We start from the raw sequence: 23,552 nt of genomic DNA, 5'->3' as shown, positions 1-23,552 counted from the left end.
GTTGGGCGGCGGCGGCGGCGGCCGGGAGAGCTATGTCGGCCGGGTTTAATTCCCCAGAGCCGGTGCCGACGGCGCGGCGTGCAGGACGCGCCGCGGGCGCGCTCTAATCTCACGGAAGTGCGGCAGTGCGCTGTCCACTGTGGCGCGACCACAATCCCTTCATGCGTCCGCTTCATCAATAATATCTATTTTCGTTTCCCATTGTCCAGTGGCTCCCTCCCACCGCCCAATTATCGCTGCACTTCCGATCGCCTGTGTGACTTGCCGGGCGTCACGTTGGCGGCTCCGGCTCCGGCCGCGCGCCGCGCCGCGGCCGAAGCCATAGCGGCGGACAGGTGAGACGGCCGCCACCTGACGTCACGCTCCGGGGCGCCGAAGGGGGGACGAGGGGGGAAGAGGGGCGCGCGGATAAACAGACCCCGTAATGAGTGCTAACCGGGGCCGGCTGATCGACCGGCGCCGGTCAAGTGGAACCGCAGCCGCGCCGAGCCGCCGGCCGGCTCCGGGCGCCCCGCCAACGAATGGAAGGAGACACGGAGAGCGGCCGCCTGTCGGCGCCTCCGAACGCCTCTCAAAGCGTGACGAACGGGCGCGGCGAGCGCCCATGCTCCGGCGCCGCCGCCGCCTTTGTTGTCTGCGCAAACTCCATGTGTCGCCCACTGTGACCGCAGGATGGTGCGGTGTTTGCGCCCAGGTCGAGATTGCCGCCTGTGCTCGCACTGCGACATTGCAGAGGCTGAACCCCACTCGGTACCCATGCCGACGTGCGTTCAGCTCCCTGTGGGGTGTTCAGCGCTGGTGTCGTATGCCGCTGACCGAGACAGTCAGGCTTACCATGCGCAAATGTGAGATACCGCTTGCACCGTAGGTGTTTCGTAGGGTGCCGCAGTGTTGGTCGAGCTCTTCGCGCATCCACTATCAGAGCTCTACACTAGCTGACATTTAACGTCCCGTTGTATATCCGTGTTGATGGCCGCGATCCTTTGCTTTTCAGCAGCGTGTTGGCATATGATTTGTGGCGCGCGCGCGCACGGAATAGGCCCGGGGGGGGGTGATGAATGGGGAGGGTTTGTCGCTGCCGACACCGCCGCGTCGAGTCACGCGTCTCAAACCCCGCCCGTGTATCGATACAGCAAGAGTCGGTGGCGTGCGAGCGGCGCGGGGGTGTGCCAGACCCTCTGGGGCGATGAGCTGATGACATGTGCCCCATCAGGGGCAGCGGCGAGAACGCCACGACAAGGCGATAGTCGAAGAGGACCGACGGACTCGGGTTTGGACGGTGACGAAACGCCGCCGGGCCAAGGCGATTGCTCGCGTCGACTGCCAGTCGATAAGGCTGCTGCAGGCCTTGATTGTCTTCGTCCATGCACTTGTCAAACCAACCATGACAACAGTTCACAAGATAATTCTGGCTCATATTCCCTGGATGGGTGAGCGTATAGATATCGTTTCGTTCATCACTTTGAAGCACACTCAAGCCAGCCATACGGAAGCCTGGCACTAACATTTATAGCCTTGACCACTTCCCCCGGCTGATTACTTAAGCATACCCTGGTGCATCATTTCGTGGGTAGCAACAGCCCACCTCACGTTATCGCCCGGTGCAATCAACCCGTGCAATCAGTGTTAGTGGTACCATTGTTTCATTTGCATAGAATGCGTCCTCGCCACCGCAATATGTCTAATCGTCAGTCGAGCGCGTGCCGTTATCGTGTCGCCCCGTCCCAGCACGTGCTGACCGTATGACCGCTCGGGCAGAAACGACCTTTGGTGCTCCTCGGCAGGCGCCTTTGTTCAGGATGCTTACAGTAATGCACGATGGCTGACCAAAAAGGCAAAAGGCAAACTCGTTTGTTGTGCTGGACGTGGTGGTTATGTTGAGCTCAGTCTTCTCGGCAATGCTCATCCTCACGTGCTGGATTTGCGGGAATCGACTGGCTCCAGCGCCCAAATGCAGGCCAGTCTGGAGCGCCGCCGTGGCGTGGGCGGGGTCGAGCTCTGGTCTGCTGCGGGAGACGCCGCCGCCGTCGCCGCCGATCTTCTGACACGGATGGGAGGTGGTCAGATCATCCTGATCAGCCGTCTGTTCAGGGGTGCTCGGAGCCGACAGTCTGAGATCGTCCCTGACCAGGGCCCTTTCCTCGGCGCATGCCGAGCCCCTTCGCTGGGCCGCTGGCGCAGCTGACTGTATGTCTGGCAGCCCCGGCGTACTCCCGTGGTACTTGTTGGCCGTGTGTCTGGTAACCTGGCGTAATCCCGTGGTACGTAGTTGGCTGTATGTCTGGTAACCCGGCGTAACCCCATGTTACGAAGCTAGCCGGCTGATCCGCCCCGCCCCGGGCGAGGTGGGCGTCAGTCCTCAGCGGCTGGGGCTCTCCGGGGGGCCGGGCTGACTTCAGCCGCCGTCGGCCGGCTGGCAGTCGGGGAGTGGCCGACAGACAGGCCGGTGCCGCGCTGTCGTCTCTGGCGCGTGTTCAGCGGCGCCCACGCTCGGCCACTGCCGTCGGGGCACGGCAGCCTGACGCGGACTCACGAGCTTTGAATCAGCCACGGTGGTGCTCGGCTGGTGCAATCGCCCTTGGAGATTGCAACGTCCGCATTTGTCATGGTGCAAATGTTTTATCTGCGGACTAAATCGTGCAGTGTCCATCTATGCATACAGAGACCTCAGATGCTCGTTGCAGCCAGCTCCGAAACGATGGTGTCGCAGGCATTAAATAATTTTTTTTTTAAACGAAGCATTGGCGGTACTGTGAACGGTTTCGCTTGCACTGGCCTCGCTGGCAGTCTGGATGCTTTGCCGGCCGGTGCGCCATAGCACTGCCACTACGGCAGCGTACACCGGACCTGCCCGTCCATTAGCCGGCACTTACGCGTTTGATGGCCACGTGTGAACGGGGACACGACCTCGTTCTGCGCGCGGCCCCCTCGCCAGACGACGCGGCGTGCGCCGCGCCGTCCGGCCACCAGCGACCGTTCGGAACACGCGGCCATCATTTTCGTCGCGGCGAAGTCATCGGCGGGATTTATTGTCATAGCGCCAGTCGATGCCAGCGTTGTGCCGGCCCACCGCAGTCCCTGCATTATTCGGTCAGTTATGCACCGCCCGCCCCTTCAGCGTGTCAAACCGGGTTGCCTCCGGCCAATTACCCATTCGCCCCATTATCAAATTAATATCGGGTAACACTGCGACTCCAATTCACTCTTTGCAGTTGGTAATGACGCATTAAAATGCCTTGATTGACGGGCGATGAAGGGCACGTTTGGAAACTAACGATCTGTGGCGGTGACGTCACCGCCGTGGCTCGGAGTGGCGGCGGGTCTAGCCCGATTCAAGCGATCAATGAATCGATGTGGGCGACTATTTGAGGCGGCCCGAGCATCGGAGCTGGCCTCTGAGTCATCTCCATGGGGACGTTCTCCGAAGCCGCGCCGCAGCACAACAGCCGCCCGCCGGGCGCCCCGGGCGCCTCGGGCAGCGGGCTGTTCGTTACATGTCGCGCGGCGCTGCCGCTTTTATTGTTTGAATGGTGACAGTTGTGGTCTCGTTGATGTCGCTTATGCTGAAGCATAACATGCGCGGATCCCATTCAGAACTATAACCGCTCTCAGATTTGGTGTGCCAGTGGAGAAAACGTGCCGAAACTTGGTCTGAATGGTCGAGACATTTAATGGAATTTCATTCACACGTCAACTCCACCAAGTCTCAGAAACGAGACTGAATGCAAGCAAACTCGTAACAGACACACCCAGGCCAGATGTTATCTACAGTTTACACTAGTGAGTTCTCAGGTTTGACATATTTGATTCGTGAAAAATGCATTCGCCGTGAAGGGCTGATCATGCCATGTTAAAGACCCAGTTAAGCTCATTTCCGATGCCCGTAAAACGTTCAAGAACATATTGATGCTCTGAAAATGTCAAGCGAGGGGAAGTCACTTCGGATCACGCCACTGGCTTTCCCGGAAGTGGGGGATGTCACTTTGGGTCACGTCACTGGCCCACCCGGAGGTTGGATGAGCCATTGCAGCGCTATCCGTTTATGGGTGTTTTATGACGATTGAACGAGTCAACATACGCCAAACATATAGGGTCGGCGGGCGGCTCCCTGGCGGGCTCGTGTCGGAGCGGGCGGACCGCCAGCCGAACAGCGGGACGGCCGGGCGGGCGGGCGGACAGCGGGAGGAGCGGGCGGGAGGAGCGAGCGGGGGGTGATATGACCGATGGACGGACGCGCTGTCCGCATCATCTGTGCGCCGTCTCGGTCCGGCGGTTAATGGAGCGTGGCCGGCGGCGGCTGGTAATCACCCCCTGCGTGGCTGAGGCGGCCGAGAGATGCCGCCGACCGTGATTACCATTACTCAGCCAGTCGCACCTCTCCACGCGGTGACGTCGACCCGGCGGAAACAGTTCCCGGGAGGGACGGAGCGGGGGAGGAGCCTTGCTAACAAAGCTGTGCCTTCCTGCACCGCCTGCGGTGCGACGCACCCCAGTCGGAGCACATTAGATTGCCTGCGGTGTGACACATCTCGGTCGGAGCACGTTGGATCGGATCGCGGCATGTGAGCGTTGTCGAACTCACGATCTTTCGATCATTGCACGAGCGGTTCGTCTTTGCAGTATGGCATCTTTCGTTCGCACAGGTCATCATTTCCTGCAGCTTGGGCTGCGCCTGGAAAAAGAGGAGCCATCTCCACCCTTGCATCTGGCCAGTTATATCCCAGGCTGCCAAATGCCATGCTGGGAGCTCAGCCGGGCGGCGGGAGAAAGTGGCGCAGTGTCGGCAGAAAATGCCTGGCCAGAAAAAAACAGCCACTGGAAGGCCGTCAGAAATCGTCACTCCATCGGTTGAAAACAAGCAGGCTTGGGCGCTGGCGTTCACTCTATAGATTATTGAAGATTGGAAGAGTTGAACAACAGGACTCACACAGAACCGTGGTTCCCCACCCGGGTGGGCGATTTTTCACCGCAGTTGTTTGATGCTCATGACTAGTTGTTGGTGTGGGTTTTCCAGGTCGTCTCTGGTGATTTTCAGTATTTGCGAGTGAATGGTGGTTCATTTCTTCATCAAGTACTTCGGCTTTTTTCGGAGAAATTGCCAGATTTTCATGTGCGGGGCACAATTATGTTTTTGTGCAATGCACTGGAGTAAAATAGCAAATTGTAAATCGCTATTCCACCATTGTATTGTTCGCCTGTCAGACCTGAGGCAGGTTTATTATTTGTGATGATCTTCACTCGGGATTCTAAGTTACGAAACCACTAGAATTGCTGTGGTGGTAGTCTTATTGTTCGGACTAGTTGTCCGACGTGCAAATAAGTTTCCGCTTGCTCTTGATTGCACCTGACTTTTTGTTTATTGTGTATATTAATATATGCTGTATTTTGTTTGCATGGTACATAATTTACATTTTGTTTTTTGGATATTGTGTTTTATCTATTTTGTATATATATATATATATATATATATATATATATATATATATATATATATATATATATATATATATATATACATCACTATTTTTTATAGTAATTGATCTGTATAATTATTGAACTAGTCTTAGCATTTTGCTCATGACGTGTAGATTTTGTTCTTTTTGTCTTCCTCCTTCGTGCGTTCCTTCTTCCGTTCATTTTTTACCCCAGCTGATCTTATTTGAATTTTACGGCGTTTCAGCCTCTCCGATCTATAAGCATTTTATTCTGCCCATGCGAAGAGAAGAAAAAACCACAGACCGGCCACCACCACCAGACCGCCCAGCTCTAACCTGCGGCTCGACGCACGGGTCCAACCTGACCTGACCTGACCTCGACACGACCTGTGCCCGCAGGGTACTATGCAGGGCATGAAGCTGGTGTTTGGGCCGGCTAACGCCACCAGACCGCCAGGGTCTAACCCACGGCTCGGCGCACGTGTCCAACCTGACCTGACCTGACATCGGTCCGACCTGTGCCCGCAGGGTGCCGTGCAGGACGTGAAGCTGGTGTTCGGGCCGCACGGCTACCTGGCGCAGTGTCCTGACCTGGACGCCACGTGCCCCTCCTGCGGCCAGTTCCGCAGTCTTCAGGCGGCCGTGGTTCACCTGGAGAAGACTGTCGAGGAGCTCACGCAGCGGGTAGGTGGGGGGAAGGGGGCGTACAGCGGACGGGACCTTGGATTCCCTCTCGGATTTGTTGGATTTGTTGAATCGAGCGCTTCACAGGAACATGAGTTGTTCAGTTCGGTGTGTTTGTAAGGAGTGGAATTGGAGGGCCTAGGCGAGAAGTCTATACTGGATAGAAAGTCGGCGAAACACTTTCTTTCACGCCGATAGAGACCCCTATGATCACGAACGTCCCTGACTGGTCAACCTCACGGTGGCCGTGATGTGCGTGTGTTTTGGGTCAGCCAGGGCGAATACATCGGAAGCGCGTCAAAGACCCGGTGGCTCCAGTGCATGATAGATAACTATCAATGCAGAGCCGCCGCTGAGGTCGGTCAGTGACATTGGGAGCGGATTCAGCCACCTTCCGCTCAATCATCACAGGAGAGTTGCCGTATCAGGGACGTCACGAAGACGTTTTGCAGTGCTCATCATCGATCTGCTTCTGCGCCCGCTTTTAATAAGAGCAAAACTTTGTCTCATCCTGGCACATGACAGTAAGTAATATGTCTTAGACGTCTTCAAATGTCGGGAGAAATGACATAGTCTTGAGAGAAACGGCCACACAAACTGAAGTTTTCTCATCTGCCATCCCAGACGTATGGCAAGCCGGCATAATTTATGCACCCTACTCAGCTCCTAGTAATCAATTTCAGCTGCTGGGAGCAGTTGATGCTGAAGGACGGCGTTGCTGGCCTCTGTCTGGGCCTGACGGCATTAGGACATGCTTTTATTCAAAAGTTGTGTTGCACGCTATTGCATTCACTCGGCGAACATCGCATTACAGTGCCACGAGAACAAACATTACGCTGTCTCAACCTTTTGAAAATTATCAGCAGGTGCTACTTCGATCTCTGGGTTATGGTCGTCTTCTGGAATTGCTCAAGTTCTTGACACCACCAGCACCTACCCGGTATAAACCTGGGTTGGTGACAGCCCCCTTCGGAGACATGGAGTTCCGACCGCGCGAAAGTCCGGCGCCTTACCTAACCAATCACTCCACCTCACCACCTCGCAGCTACGTGCAATGCGGATGCCTAAACATCGCTCACGAAATCCACATTTCACGGACCGGCTAATGCAAAACAGCGCAGCTACTACCGGGTCACTCTGCACATTTTTTTCGGAATAAATGTCGCCTTGAGCTATCTCTCAGGGATGTAGACTGGGCAGCTGCCGTCTGACACAAGTCTGCGGTCCGCGCCATAAACTCGCCGCCCGATGGGCCGGCCGCAATTTGTAAATGGATGCGGCCGGACGCAGGCAAACGCAGCATAATGGCCGGACCGGCCGCCGATTGTGGCCGCTGATGGAGCGGGTACGGCGAGTGTTTGCCGCCGGCACGCGCCACTTTGTGTGGCGCCGCACACCCGCCCGTCACAAATGGAGCACGACCCGCCCCCCGTCCGCCGCCCGCCCACCCTAAAGACTGCCCGTGTAAGTCGGTGGTGGCCGGCAATTCATACCGACTGTTTGCCGAGCGGCTGCACGGATTCGGCGGCGGGCCGTGCGCTGCCGACTTTGTGGAGGTTGGTGAACGTGGAGGCGTGCGCATCAAAGGAGTCGGGAGGGGGGCAAGTCGCGATCCATACTGCCGTGATGCTTCTGTGATAGTGGAGGATGCTCCGGAATTAGGATAGCTCTTTTGATGGGCTTAAATCGCAAGGTCTATATTTTACATGAAAAAGTACATCTACATGTCGATAAGATTAGTTCACCGTTCCGTATCTTTTTGCGTCTGAGCCTTACGTAATTGGAATATGAGCTCATGGCTCACCAGATGCACGGAATGAGCCCGTCCTCAAGTTTTCCACTTAAACATTCATTCTGGGGATATTCTTAATAAATATTTGTTCAACGATCCCTGGCACTGTAGGCCAGCCCGGCCGCCCAGCGACTCTGCGGCACAGTATACCAGCAGCGGCGTCGGGCGCACGTCACCGGAAAGGTAGTTGTATTTTGCCTACGCCGCTGCCAGCGCAGCAATGTGTTCGACTTATATCTTCGCTGCATCAGTTGGCTACGTGAATATCGACTAGAGGTGCGATAGTGTTGAAAATCATTATTGAGTTCTGCGTTAATGGATTTTTAAATAGAGAAAACTGTAAAATATGCTTAGTTCATAGTTTGTTTGGGATGTATTTTGCTTGTGGCATTCCGAGACTAGCTATTTTCGCGTACCTTAGTGGCATTTATATTTTTACTGCATTATGTATGTAAATTTTTAAAATTTGCTCATCTAAATTATACGCCTTCTCGATGATTTACTTGTTCCACCCATCTACTCTTTGAGCTAGTTTGGAGCTTTTTTCCTTACCTCTCCCTTGATGCGAATCACCAGGACATCCACTCTATTAGATTTAAGGACGAAAGCACGGCGCCCTGATGACCTGGTAACTTCAGAAGGCTGAATAAAAACATCTCTGAGTGGGACTCATAACGAGCTATTCAGGCTCAGCCGTTCAGTCCGATGCGGTCGGCGCCGTCGCCCTGCAGTGCCGCCAGCAGGCTGGCCGGGACCGGCGCCGGCTCGTTGGGAGGTAATCAGAGCTGGCCGGCTCCGGAGTGGGACCACTTACCGGCCGGCCAGGCGTCCGCCGCTGCCGGCGTCGACCGGGACGAGACGCTCCGAGGCGCGGCTGCCCGAGGCCGGCCAGCGGCACCCTCCAGCCAATAGGATGGGGTGATCGAAAGACTGCGGGTCATCTCAGCCGCCCGCTGGCATTGCTTCCTCACCCGAGACGGAGCACCATTATGATGTGGACGTCAAGAGCGGCCTAGGGGCGCCTGTGGGTACTGGGAGACATCCAACGATCCGCAGGCCTTGACGTTAATAAGCACGGCTGCCTGTGGAGACATATCCCTCCTTTAAGTGGAGCAGCATTTTGATGCGGACCTTGAGGCAGACTAGGGACCTGCGAAGCACTGGATGTGATAAACGAACCAGAGAGTGCTAGGGAGCAGAGAGTGTATGCATAAAGAACGGCAGCAGACGCACATAGCTCCCGGGGGCACGTAGCCCTTCCCATGGAATAAATGCGTCGCACGTATTAATTTGACGTAATTACATAAACGTTGATGGCAAAAGCTTTAGGCAGACATGTAAAGGAGATCGAACGCGAGCAATGTTGTTTTACGACACACTAGAATCTATTTTATACGACACACTAGAAGTCGTTTGTGCCTGCGGCGCGCTAAGCTCGGTTTTCAGGTAATTTCTTTTTTAGCTTTTCCGGCATTTTGAAATGTTGTGTGTGCCCTTGAAAAGTATACATTATCTATGCACTAGGGCTGTGTAAAAGTGTGCTAGGTAGTTTGGTTTTACAAGAGCAGAAATTTTGCCAAGTTAGTTGCTTTTTAACAATGCTAACAATGGTAGACGACAACATTATAAATGCAAAGGCTTATGGCATAGTGATCAGATCATCACATAATCGTAGTGATCAAGGCCTTTCCTGGAATGTGACAGGCGGCAACTGTCGAGAATGATCTCATGTGTTTGGCTTCCTCAGGCAAGCGTCATGCCGCTCAGGCGTGTACGTGCCAGGGTAATGGTGCATTTAGATGCATGTATCTATGTAAATCTGTTTGACAGTGCAAAATATCTGCTTAATTTGCATTCGTAATATGCGATTATCCGCTTAAAACTCTTGCTAGAACGTGTCATCTCCATAGACTCCGAAATACATCTGCGGTGAGATAAGATCAGCGTTGTTGGATAGGTCTCTTTTTCATGTTCATATCATAATATTTGTGTAGCGTTTACATGTTTGCTGTACGCCTTGCCTATGACAGGCTTCACACACTGTTGATGGTTTCTGATGTCAATCAATGGACAACAAACAGGCTAACAAACTGCGGTCAAATCTAGAAGTTGCGCTTAACTTATGGCGAGGCCCAACTCATCATATGTCACTGATGACAAAAAGCCATTCCCTTGACCAAACTGAACAGTGACTTCAGCACCGGCCATAGATGAAGGGCCCTATCTGAGCAGATGCTCGACCCGAATCAGGGTCAGTAAGATCACACCGGGGGCTCCCCGCACAATGGGGCGCATGGGGCGTGGGAGGCGACGGAGGAGCGCGAAGCCCGGTCAGTATCGATTTAACCGCGACGGTGCCGTGAGGCCTGACGCCGTGCGGCGGGAGCAGCCCGTCCGGCGCCAGCACGCGGCCCGCCCCGCGTCGATAGCGATGATCTGCGGCCGCGGCGTCCGCGCCGGCCCACCTGGCGTTCCTACCCCGCCGCCGTCTGTCGGCCGGGCGCTGGAGGGACGGCGCCCGACACAGGTCTAATGCGGACACGGGGGCAGGCGGTCGAGAGGGGTGATAATGTGCCCCGAGCGGCGTACCTGTTAGCCGCGGGCCGCTTGGTCGTGACGGCCTAAAAGCTTCCCGGCCGTAAATCACGCCATTTACCAATAAGGCCCTGTGAAACTGACAGGGTCACGCGTTTATGGATTCACTGTCGCACCATATAGCGAAGGGGCTGCATTGTTGGTCGAGGGGCGTTGTGCTTTTAAGGCGTTCGTGCGTTGCCATATTGGTATGGTCTGTATGAATCCACCACTGTATGTCGAAATGTCCAATGGGAAACTTTTGTCTCGGCCCGGAAAGCCGCTAGTAATGACTTTGCGCGAGTTTTAGCTCACAAGTCTTGCTGGTCATAATTCGGGCTAGCACAGAGCTGCGGGAACTTCACTAGGGGAAGGGGGCAGTAGTTACAGAAGAGTTTGTTTTCGTGAACATTTATGAATTTTATTGTTATGAGGATTCTTTCGGTAGTTTTGAAAGAGATTTGGACCTCACCTCGGGAATGGGAAGTGACAATCATCAGGATTTTGAGGCCACGTGCTCTCTCCCCAGCTAAAAAGCGGCACCCATAAACTGGATACCAAGCGTGAACTGTCGTCTTCATTCAGAAAACGTTGAAAGAAGAACCCGCTGATAACATGCTCTGCCATCCTCAAAGTGATTGTACCGAGCAAATCCAACCTTTCCTCGAAACCTGTCGCTAAGCCGTCGTTTGCCGTTCAATCGTGGAAGCAATGGAAGCTCTGTTGCACCAATTGCGGGCAATAACATCGCATTGTGTGCTAAAAACCTACTCATCACGGGACGCACGGCATGCAGCGATCAGTGACTGTGGCATTGTCGTTCGAACCTGCCCTGCGCTGCCGTTCCGTGACGGCCCAGCATTTCGCCGTCGGGCCCTCGCGAAGCGTGCACGTCACACTGCCCACCATATGCGAAATTTAGTTGTTTGATGGACGCTGCCGTTTCGAGTGTGCCTAGACGTTGTGCTGTGGTTGGGCGACTGTAGAAAGGCTTTCAAGACTTAATCGTAAACAGGTTGTTAACAATGCCCTCAGTGCAAATTTGTGGCACTGTGGGGCCACCCACCGCTCCCAACAGCCATGAAGGGAACCCCCGATACGGCGCTACTCGTTGTTCCAGTACGGTTTCTCCGGGCGCATTCGCTGATATTACCCCCGATATTAATGGCAACCGTAGCAGATCTTAATATCCCTTCAAGCGCACTGGCAGTTCAATCCCTATTACCCCTGGTCTCCGCACCAAGTGCCCATTGCTGAGCAATGCCAGCCATGCTTTAGCCCAGGTGCAGAAGAGTGGCATACGCCTCCATTGACCAGCGGTGCCTGACCGTGTTTCCCTTCGCCAGCTGCGGAGAGCAGAGGAGTCGCTGAAGCAGCTGGAGTCCTGCGAGTGCCAGAGGTCGTGTCGCCACTCCAACAATACATTCCACGCGGATGGCACCAGATGGATGGACGGGTGCCGGGTCTGCGCGTGCATGGTGAGTCCAGCCGCGGATGTCCACCCCCACCCTCTGGGTGATGCTGCCACTGGACATGGCAAGTCCGGCCGCGGTCCTCTCTACCCTCTGGGGGATGCTGTCCCTGACATGGTGAGTCCGGCCGCGGTCCTCCCCACCCTCTGGATGATGCTGTCCCTGACATGGTGAATCCGGCCGCGGTCCTCTCTACCCTCTGGGTGATACTTCCCCTGACATGGTGAGCCCGGCCGCGGTCCTTTCTACCCTCTGGGTGATACTGCCCCTGACATGGTGAATCCGGCCGCGGTCCTCTCTACCTTCTGGGTGATGCTGTCCCTGACATGGTGAGTCCGGCCGCGGTCCTCTCTACCCTCTGGGTGATGCTGCCACTGAATGTGGTGAGTCCGGCCGCGGTCCTCTCTACCCTCTGGATGTCGCTGCCACTGACTCTGGTGATTGCCCCTGACCAGTTCGTTGTGGAATGTGGAACTGACTTTTGTTCTGGGAACCGTGTAAGCGGTCAAAATTTTTGCATCTCTGAACGTGATAAAAAGGAAGGTACGAAATCTTCTCCTTTCAAAGGCCAGAGTGAATTTGCTTGTGATCTACACAGCTTAAAAAACAAATCCTTTTGCTTTATTAACAAGACCCACTGATGGTCCGAAAGATGGCGTGGCAACTGGTGTGCGCATGCAAACACCAGGAACGCGACCTTTCACTGAAGCGGTGTTTATTTTGTTATTTGTCAAGCTGGTGAATGAGCTTGAAGCATAAATCATCTAACAGCAGCTCAGAAACATCTATGTAAGCTCCTGCCTCGTTCTCCTCGACCTATTCCTTTTTGTCCTCTCGCATTCTTCCCTACCTCAAATATTTGTCCGGACTATTTGACATCAGATGCCACCAAACGTTCATTGTAAACTCCCCTCGTTAGTTGCCTTAGGGACACCTAGGAAGGCTGTTATGTGCAGCAGCACCTAATGAGGTGAAAAACAGCGGGCAGTGACGAAGCGGAAGAAGTCTGCGCGACGACGCCGATATGACCGCGGAGGCTGCGCGGCGACGCCGATATGACCGCGGAGGCTGCGCGGCGACGGCGGTTTGACCTCGGCCGCCCTAGCAGCCGCCGCCTGGCAAACACGGCCGGCTTCTCGCCCGGGCTCAAATCGGGTCATTGCCTCGGTACTGTGCTAACGGCCGGCGTGATAGCGTATTGACTCGGCAGGCGGCGGCTCGCGCGAAAGTGGTGCAATCCGGCGCGCGCGCCGCCCGCCGCCCGCGTCACGTTTGTCTCCAATCGGACCACTTCCGTTCGGCAACAAGGACTGGCCAGTGGCGGCTGGGAGACCCAGGATTGGCGAGGATTGGGTGGCGGCGACTGGGAGAGCCCAGGATGAGGGCAAACGGGAACTGGCTGGCGGAGAGAGCCCAGGATGAAGGCAAAGAGAACTGGCTGGTGCAGAGAGACCAGGATCAAGCAAGCGAGACGGTGACGCCAGGCTGAGAGGACTAGAGTATCTTCTGAAACGGGCCTGAGATCGCTGGAAGGCTGAGGAGGACACAAAGAAGAAGATATTGTAATGACGTCTGCGCAAAGAATCCCGTCTTCGTGAGAAGGGAGGCCAACAGAACGACTTCGATAACCCTTACCTGAGCATGCGCTAGAACGACGAAAAGTCAAGAAGACTGATCGAACCGGGTAGGACGGCAGCGGACTGGCGGGTTTGAGAGTTATGGGTGACAACATCGTCGTGCCCAGAGTTCTGAAGACGTTGGTGATGGGATTAGAAGCCCTTGTGGGAGGCTCGTCGGGAGAAGCAGCCTTCCCGAGAAAGCATCGACCGCAGCGGGCCCGGCGTCGACGTTAGTGCGGTCCGGCTCTGCTTCCGGCCGAACTCCGCGGCTTCCTGCGGCCTTCAAGTGTTTTCGGCACGGAGTCTTCCAACCGAAACACCCGGAGGCGATCTGAGACAGTTCTGCAGGCAAAACAGCCCTCTGTTTGCGCTCAAAACCACGAGCAAGGTCGGACGGCTTCTATTCTCCGTCTGTCGTAGCACCGGACGTGATATTTCTTCTTCACGGCTCAGACAAAACACCGCACTCTCTCCGAAATTAGTTTGGATATTTCGTGGTAGACGGCGGTCCTGTTCGCGCCAGCCGCACTCAGCAGGCAGCCTGGGATGCCGCAGCGTTTTACGGAGCAGACGGGAGGCAAGGACCGGGCGGCAGTTCGTGCAGATGGTTGTCTCGTAATGTTGAGTAAGGGCTCAAATATGGGCATTATCATGTTGTTTCTCAGTGTTACAGATAAGTTCTTGACGTTATGAAACAATCGCCTAAATTGCATTCAATCTGTTTAATTTGTCATCGAGACTGAAACATTTCGTTGATGCCGCCAGCGAAACGTGCCGTTGACGTTTCTATAAACAGCTGGCGGGGAGTGTCTGGATTGAACGAGGCCGTCTGTCGAGCTGATTGGCTGGCCGTGAGCTAAGCCCCATATCCGGCCGGCTGGTGAGCACGCAACACCAATGACAGCCATCCCGGCGCCGCGCCCTCAAAGGTGACCCGCCGGTGACCCGCCCACCGGATGTCATCACCTATCGTTATGCCAACTGGTAGCGATCCGGGTGCGTGTGAGGACGCACCGTACAGCTGCGTCAGCTGCACGTGAAAGAGACTGCGACGCGTTTGCGGTTGGGTTAGGGATCTTGACCGCGCAGGCCGAGGACTTAAGCCGCCGAGAACACAGATCATGACTGCGGGCAACGTGAAACACGACCGTACGCAATACAACGGCCACGTATGCATCACGACGACGCGGATCGTGGATAGTGGCCATCGCAGTCGTGGTCCAATGTTGTTTGCCTTCGAACGTCACAATGGTGTTGATCGTCGGCTGAGCATTACCCCTGCCCTCATAGGCAGTGTGACCACCTATACCGTCTGTATCATCATATGCGAGATCCGGATCTCAAACCAAACTGGCCGGGTAAAGTGCGACCTTGTCCGGATCATAGCTAAGCTTCAACATGACGTTTTTAACTATGAGTGAAGAACATCTTTCCGAGAACGACACTTGGCAGCCGTTAGAAGATAATAGCAGTCTGAAAGTCTGTCTCAAACCAGGCATGCTTTCAGCGCTACGAGGTCGAGGTTGGCTTGACACTGGGCTGTCTATGTCTGCGGTGAAGTGATTCATGGCTGTATAGGGACCGATGGTGAACAGATTAGACTGTAACGCAAATTTACCATCTGCATCATTGGAGAACAATGGTTTGTCTTCATTGTTTGTCTCACGACCCCCGTCGTTTTGCTTTCATGGTTACTTCGTATTAAAAACCCCTAACTAAAATGCTGTTTGAGGTTAAAGGTATATTTAGATAGAAACGTTATCAGGTATTTTTTGATCTTACATAGCTGTTGCTGAACGTCCCGGATATCAATCTCGGAGACCATAGTCCAATGCCAGATCTATCATAACTAGGCGGGATGTCCAATCAGAACGAGGGACACCTGACAGTCTCATTCATCACCATTCCGACGACCCAGCCCCTTACCTCCGCGCCGAGTGACACGTGAGAGGGTGGCGGGGAGGGGGGGGGGAGGGATGTGCTGCCGCCAACACCGGACGGACGGCACGTGGACCGGCCGGCGCCAAGGCTGCCGTCCCAGCAGCCGGCTGGCCAGCCGCGCCGGCGCCACGTGACATCGGACCACCGGCGGGGGACAGACCGAAAGACTGGGGAGTCTGCCCACGGATGGCGCAGACTGCCCGCCACGGCACCGCAGCTGAGCCCCGCGGCGAGAAATGACTATCCGCCACAGCAGTGCAGCTGAGCCCCGTGGCGAGAAACGATTATCCGCCACAGCAGTGCAGCTGAGCCCCGCGGCGAGAAACGATTATCCGCCACAGCAGTGCAGCTGAGCCCCGTGGCGAGAAACGATTATCCGCCACAGCAGTGCAGCTGAGCCCCGCGGCGAGAAATGACTATCCGCCACAGCAGTGCAGCTGAGCCCCGTGGCGAGAAACGACTGCCGGCCATGGCCCTGCGATCTTTCATTACAGTGGGCCCTTCTTTTTCGTGCACGGTGTGCTGGGACAAGATACTTGCTTTAATTAACCCTTTTCGGACATCAAACCTCATCACACTCCACATACCTTTTTCATCATCAGACACGTCCCACGACATCGCATTCTGTTCATTTCTATTTCCAATGTGCAGTCACGTTTCTAATTTGGCGACATTTCGTTGCGGTCGCCGCCATAACTTGATCATTTCTTATTTAGAGACATGAAACGGCGCTTCAGTTCCCCATGACATTCTAATGTGATATAGCAGTATCTACTCATGTTCGCACCTTGTCATGTACGCACATAACTATATCTTGTCACGCATGCGCCGCATCATCTACGGCGCTACAAAGTGCATGCCCATCCCCCTCCAAGTCTCCCAACAATCTGTACTTTGGGAAGGTCGCATAGCCTATCTCTACACAACAGGCGTACACACAAAGCTCCATTCGTATAAGGGAGTACAGGCAGCGATCGATGCCGCGGTGTGGCGTCGCAGACCAGAATCGTCTTTGCACCTGCACCGCTTCTCCGGCGCCGGGGGTCGTTAGCGCGCCGTGGGGGGCGGCACGGCGAAGTGGCCGCCCTGGGCGCCGCCGGACCGCCGGCCGACATTCCAGGAGCTCGTGTCGAGCGCGGGTATGGCGCGACCGTCGCGTGACCGGTCGGCCTGCCCGCCGGCGTCCCGCCGCTTACGGGCCCCTCCGAGTCATTGCGAATTCTACCCGTGAGGGCGCTCGGTGACGGTGAAGTGGGGCGGGCGTGGCTGGTGGGCGCACTGTGTGTTGCGAAATCTGGTATTGATTTGGTTAATGCTGGGGCTGTACCCAGTCGTTCTGAATCACATTTAATCTGTACGTTTGATGCTCGCGAATGGTCAGTTGCTATTTACGACTTGTTTAGCTGTTCGACGCTCCATGTGTCGAAGGCTTAGTGCTTTTAAGCACGAGCTAGCTGCATGTGGCCGTCTTAGAAAACATGATTCCGAGAGCTACAGATCATCCAACAGCATTACTCCTTACCAGTCTGGGATCAGCGCGGTAAATACAGCAAAAATTAGCGGTGCATGTGGTACAAATAATTAGCATCTACTGAGACACGTGTACGGCATTCCTGCGATATCTACCTGCTGTGGCAGACAAGTAAAATATTTTACCGATTAGCCGATCCGAATAAACTGAATTGATTCATTAACTTGACTGTTAATATACTGCGTGTGTTTTGGCTTATCTTGTAATCCATTGCTACCATCCGCGCATATCCGTGTTTGCACCACACTAGCGACTGTCCTCATTTCAGTTACCTTAGACCAGTTGGATACCAGTACAATGTATCGATGAACTCGCTTAAAAACCGAACTGTCAAAAGTCTGTGGTCTGATATTAACCATGATGAACTGAACTGCGTGGACGCTGTCAGCGTCTGTGAGTAACCATCCGGGCATGTCGTCTGTCTGCAGAAAGGAGAGGTCAAGTGCCATCCGATGAAGTGTCCTGCCGTGAACTGCTCCAACCCGATCATCGAGAATGGCGAATGCTGTCCCAAATGCAAAGGTCAGTGTCGTGGACATGCGACCGCCATCCAGTGAGCGTCTCCTGATGTCCGGGGACCGCACACTCACCTGCTGCTGCTGCCAGTCTCCTGATGTCCGCAGATCCCACACTCACCTGCTGCTGTCAGTCTCCTGATGTCCGCAGACCGCACACTCACCTGCTGCTGCTGCCAGTCTCCTGATGTCCGCAGACCGCACACTCACCTGCTGCTGCTGTCAGTCTCCTGATGTCCGCAGATCCCACACTCACCTGCTGCTGTCAGTCTCCTGATGTCCGCAGACCGCACAATCACCTGCTGCTGCTGCCAGTCTCCTAATGTCCGCGGACTGCACAATCACCTCCTGCTGCTGCCAGTCTCCTGATGTCCGCGGACCTCATACTCACCTGCTGCTGCTGACAGTTTCCTGATGTCCGCAGACCGCACACTCACCTGCTGCTGCTGCCAGCCGCCTGCGGCCCGTACATGCATACCTACCTGAACTGTGCAGGAATGTCTATCTACTCGGGAAGCCGTCAGTCTTGTTACTGTGTTTTGCACCAACAGTGGACGACTTCAGGGTTCTGTTTGCGTTTCCATAATTGATGCATCGATAGTGGTTTCGTGTTGTTTGGCAGAACGTGAAAGCCGAGACGAAAACAGTCACCTGCGGTTCCCGAAGCTTGGCCGAATCGATTTTCGAATCTCTGAAATGCACATTTCGTTCGTGACGCCTTAATAAAAAGAAAACGTTGAAAAGTGGAGGACTGATAATTGGAAGGAATGTCCAATGCTCCATGGTAAATGTCTCCAAAGAAACGGCAAAATTCCTGAGGTGGAGGGATTGAGCCATTTGCTAAGCCAAGCTAAGCTAAGCTATGAGGACCAATGACACAACTCCGTTGGAGGTTCCGTTCAGTTATCATGCTGCATCTCGGCGCGTGCCTACTTATTTCCGCCACGTGGACACTCAAATTAACTTACGTTGCTATCAGAGGCTCGTTCCTGATTGCCTTATTAGACCAGGTATATGAGGGTTGAGCACAAAGAAACATATGTTGCAACGCTTGTTCCAAAAAAATAACGTTGTATGTGAGGGGCTTTGCGTTGGTCTGGTACTTTTGCAATGCCATCTTTCAGCGGAGCACCACGGAGCCCACAGCTCATGGACAGGACACGGGCGTAGGAGGAGTCCACAACGCCATATCTGTGACACATCGCTGGTTTTAGGGTGCCGGGGTCTAAACTGACAGTCGCCTGCAGCTCGAAACCTTGCGAGATATTCTAGATAGACTGCCTTGCTTGAAATTCGTACAGAAATATTTCAATGAGATTCTGAAGCACTGGAAGTTCATGTTATGAAAGCGATGTTTCGTAAGACGCGTTTTTGAATAATGGTTTGCGTTTATTCGAACTATAACGTCGTTGTCGCCAGAAATGGCGACATGAGGACGAGTATCGCCCCGCGCAATGCCTAGAAATGGATTTGAGGAAAAAGTTCATGTTATGGGAATGTTTAACTTTTAAACATGCCCTTCGGGCTGAGCGCGGACAGTACAAAAAAGAACTGTTTCTCCCATGATATCTCACGCAGGTTGTAGCGCCGGAAGCCGGAACATAGCCGTTGGGAAACCCCGAACGCAAGACCTGTAATAATCCCGCCCCAAATAGAGCGACATGTGCGTTGATGGTTATTTTGTCTGGCGCATTGTCAAATAATCCTTGACAAAACGTGACCACTCACCTGCGCGAAAAACAGCGTTCCATAACCACGGAAATAAACCACGATAAAACAGCCCCTTGCAACTAAAAATCGCTCAAAAACGTCAGTCGCAGAAGACTGGCTCTTTTGGCCTAGCTTTTTCATTCGAATAAGAGGGCACTGTTATCGCGTGGCCGTCGAAACCGCGAGAAATGTCGGCTGACGCTGTTCAGCAGTATACCTGAACCCCCGCTGGGTGGGTTGAAGGGTGACCCGAGTGTTCTCGGTCTTTACCGTACGTGGCCTACCTCTGCCGTCTGTGACCCGCCCTGACCTGACCTCTCGACCCTGAATGACCTCGCTCCGTCGTGCGTGACCCTACTCCACAGTTCCGCCGCATGCGACACGGCTGCACCACGTGTAAGTTGGCTCCATCACATGCGACCCCATTCCACCATGTGTAACCCCGCTCCACCTGCTTTGGCCCACCTCCACCACGTGTTACCCCGTTCTACCTCGTGTGACCCGGTTGCGCCGCTCGTGGCCCCGTTCCGTCGTGAGTGGCCGGTCGGTCAGGGCTCCGCGCCTCAGACTGGCGACGGCGGTGGCGGCGGCGGCGCCCACCCAACTTGGCAACGCGCACCGGCCGTCCGCCCGCCCGCCGGACCGTAAAACACAACGCACGATTGTCACGCCACCCCCCTCCCCCCCCCCGCCCGTCGCCAGAACCCGAGCACCACGTGGTCCGCCGGGCGCGGGTGGACTACGTACTCGCAGGTCACGGGTGCCCCTGGGGGTCAGCCTGCAACGCGACTCGTGGCAGCTGAGAATGAGGCGCGGTGCGCAGCGCGGAAGGAAGGGGGGGGGGGGGGGCGAATCGCAGCGAGGGTGTCGCGCCCGGCCCGCCGCGCCAGAGAGGGTCAAGGGTCGCTGACTGGAGCTCTGTTCGGACCGGACGGGATTGGTGCAGGGCTGCGGTGAGCTGGAGGGGGGGGGGGGGGGGGGGGCAGGGACGAGCGTCCCTTCCGGTATGACTCTGATGTTTATGTCATTTGGTGAGCTAGTGTCTTCTTTTTGGCTCAGCGTGCCTGTAGTGTTCTTTTCTTTGCGCAGAATTGTCTTTTAGGAGGCCATCGTTAGCTTAGCTTCGTGTTGTACAACCTAAGCCATGTTTAATATCTTCCATGCAAACATGGCTATTCCTCTCCCTCTTCACTTTCTTTCCTTCCCTTGTCTTTGTTTCTTCCTCTCTCTCTCCGGTTCCCATCTCTGTCAAACTTCACACCGCAGCCGAGGCAGGTCGGCGGTGCCGGTGGCGCCAGAATTCCGATTCCCGAATCCGATACTAGAACCCTGATGCCAGACTCCCAATGCCCGACTCCTGATTCCAGACGCCCGACGCCAGACTCCCGATGCCAGACTCCTGATTTCAGACGCCCGGTACTAGACGCCCGATGTCAGACTCCGGACGATAGAAATAGCACCACCGCCACGACCACCGCCATTCGCACAGCTCGCATATATATTTTTGTCAGCGATGAGCCCGAAAACGGTGTGAACTGAGCACCTGTGCCGATGTGTCGGGACGCTCTCTGCAACCATGAGCCTCGAGGTGTGAGTGTAGCGATTGAGGTGATCTCTACGGGTTATTTACGATAGGAATTAAAATGGCATTGTAGTGGATGGGATATAATGCTAAATGATCCAGTTGTGAATGCGGCAGCTCCTGGCTTTTCTATCATTTTCCAGCAAAAACTCGTAATCTACTGGCAGATGATTTGTGAGAGATAACACACTGCTTCAGTGAAAGAAACATATCATTATCCGTGCTGCATAGAAGCCAGATGCTCAGCAACTGAGAACATAATCGGAGCGAAACTGGCTTGGCATGAAAAGCGTATGGGTCACGCGGTGTCTGTCTGTTTTCCTCCGTAGAAACGACATTCCATGAAACCTAACGGCACTAGTGACGATAGCAAGTACACCTGAGCGTAACTGTGCACAAAAAGTGAATTGTGCCTCATCCGAAAGGATTTCACATGAATCTGGTGCAGCTGCCACCATGAAGAGCACTGGCTACTGCTGCTGCGATTCGCGACGTTTGCACACGTGATGGGCTGGTGACTTGAGTCATCAACTCTACTGGACGGCCTTGATATATGTTTCCATTTCTGAGATGGTACCCTATATTTTCATAGCAGTCAGCCGGGAAAATTCGGCGATCAACGCAGAAATAGGGCACTGGATGGAGGTCCATTTATCTCCCTTACTGACAAATGAGCCGAATCAGCGTTAGATGAGCGAGAAGGAAATATGAACTGTCAGATTCGTGGAAACACATGAATACCGTAGTAATGTACGTGTGCATGTCGCTTCATATCATTCCACCCTATCAGGGCCTAACAGCATATGTGTTTGCCGATTTACGTTTCAGGTATTTGTAGAATAATCTACAATAGATATGAAAATTGTATCTCGTTGTTAAATCAATATAGGGGAATGCCGCACCTACAGCTGAGACATTCCATGGTTAGGAATAATTTCAGGTATGTCTGGCAACCTTGATATTCGCGATGCATTGGTAGTCTGGTTCAATCAAACATTTGACGTGCTGAACCGGCACTGTAGCGAACTGTAGTCATAATATTGACTCGAGACTGCAAGCGAAATATGCAATATATTGGTTTTGGGGCTATCTGGGTGAACCAGAGAGAACCGGGTGAACATATCGTCTGTGTCGAACCCGACATACAATATTACTCTGGCTATAGTCTGTTCTAGACTGCTGGACTCAAGCGGTTCACAGCACGGGGCAGTCCGAAGGCAGGGCATCAGTCAGCGGGTCCAGTCCACCACCGAGTCAGTCCTCTGATGTTCTTAGCCGGCGGCCTCCCCACTCCAGACCCATACCAGACTCCAGGTCTTCACCAGACCCCAGACCCTCCCCTGACCCCAGGCCCTCACCAGACCCCAGACCCCAGACCCTCACCAGACTCCAGACCCTAGGCTCTCACCAGACCCCAGAACCCAGGCCCTCGCCAGACCCCAGACCCCAGGCCATCGCCAGACCCAGACTCTAGGCCCTCACCAGACCCTAGACCCCGAGGCCCTCACCAGACCCCAACCCTCGAAGTCCCTACCGTTTCCAACAGGAAACGCTCTCAACACTGCGCGAAGCGCCCTTCAGAACTCGCGCTGACTCCGCTCGCGCCGCCGCCGCCGCCGTTTTGGGTCGAGACGCTGAAGCGCCCGTCACGCGACCGCCCACGCAGGCGGAAATAGTCTTAGCCGGCCAGCCGCCGCCGCCCAAACGAAGCGGCGGTCGATGTTATCCGCCATATTGCGGGACGCATGCAACTAAGGCGTCGGCCGTGCTGCTGACTTATTCACGGAGACTGACGTGCCAGAGGGACTTGGGCGGAATGAATGCTGTACATTCCTCGCTTGCGCGCCATGCCATTTATGTAGAATGTCGTGCAGGCATTTCTCCACTCGGCACTGGTGGCGACGATTTCATTGAAGGAGTTCATTCACCCGCACATGAATCGGAATGCCTTACTATGCGTCAGCGTTGGCTTACAGCTGGCAGCCGGCGCAGGTGGTTTTCTCAATGAGGTCGTGTCTGGAAGCTAAGGACGCGAAGGAGCTGGTCGTGCTGAGGCTAACTTTGTGGAAATAAACGATCGAGTTGGTTTGATTAGCAGTGCGGGGATGAGAGGAGGTTAGGGGCAGAGGGGGGGGGGGGGCTGTTTGGCCTCGCCGTAGATGGTCATTGGGCTCATTTCCTTAGGGAATTCTCGGGCACGACACGACAGGTCGCCGCTCCTTTATGCCAACTCCCAAGTGGTGCCATGTCACCGGCTGGGTACTCAATAAGCGCAGCTGGGGAGAAGACGTCCGTTACTGGGCTGGCTCAGCGGGAGCACCGTCAGCACTGGACCACATAATCAGCTGGGAAACGGCGCCACCCTTCACGTGACCGCCAGCCACTTCTGACAAACCTCCTCCGCCAGGCGGACAAGCCTCTGGATCAGGGGTCACACGAGCAGTCTCAGAACCCATGACCGGGCCGCCACTGGATCAGGGGTCATGCGAGCAGCCTCAGAACCCATAACCTGGCCGCCACTGGATCAGGGGTCACACGAGCAGCCTCAGAACCCATAACCTGGCCGCCACTGGATCAGGGGTCACACGAGCAGCCTCAGAACCCATAACCTGGCCGCCACTGGATCAGGGATCATGCGAGCAGCCTCAGAACACATAACCTGGCCGCCACTGGATCAGGGGATCATGCGAGCAGTCT

The 23,552-nt window shown here is 54.8% G+C and overlaps 1 protein-coding gene across 1 annotated transcript in view; it reads left to right on the top strand.

Moving 5' to 3' along the window:
* The window catches only part of LOC119092229 (uncharacterized), a 163,245-nt gene that overhangs the window by 128,542 nt on the left and 11,151 nt on the right, over positions 1-23,552 (top strand). Inside the window, exons 19-21 of the mRNA XM_037215203.1 lie at positions 5,964-6,119; positions 11,832-11,963; positions 17,477-17,570. Of these exons, the coding sequence (XP_037071098.1) occupies positions 5,964-6,119; positions 11,832-11,963; positions 17,477-17,570 (382 nt within the window). The remainder of the gene's footprint in view (positions 1-5,963; positions 6,120-11,831; positions 11,964-17,476; positions 17,571-23,552) is intronic.

Source organism: Pollicipes pollicipes, unplaced genomic scaffold (genome assembly GCF_011947565.3).
Source record: "Pollicipes pollicipes isolate AB1234 unplaced genomic scaffold, Ppol_2.1 Scaffold_3447;HRSCAF=4054_pilon_pilon_pilon, whole genome shotgun sequence".
Classification (NCBI taxonomy): Eukaryota; Metazoa; Arthropoda; class Thecostraca; order Pollicipedomorpha; family Pollicipedidae; genus Pollicipes; species Pollicipes pollicipes.
Note: the sequence above shows the minus strand (reverse complement) of the source record. Positions and strands in the feature narration are given on the sequence as shown.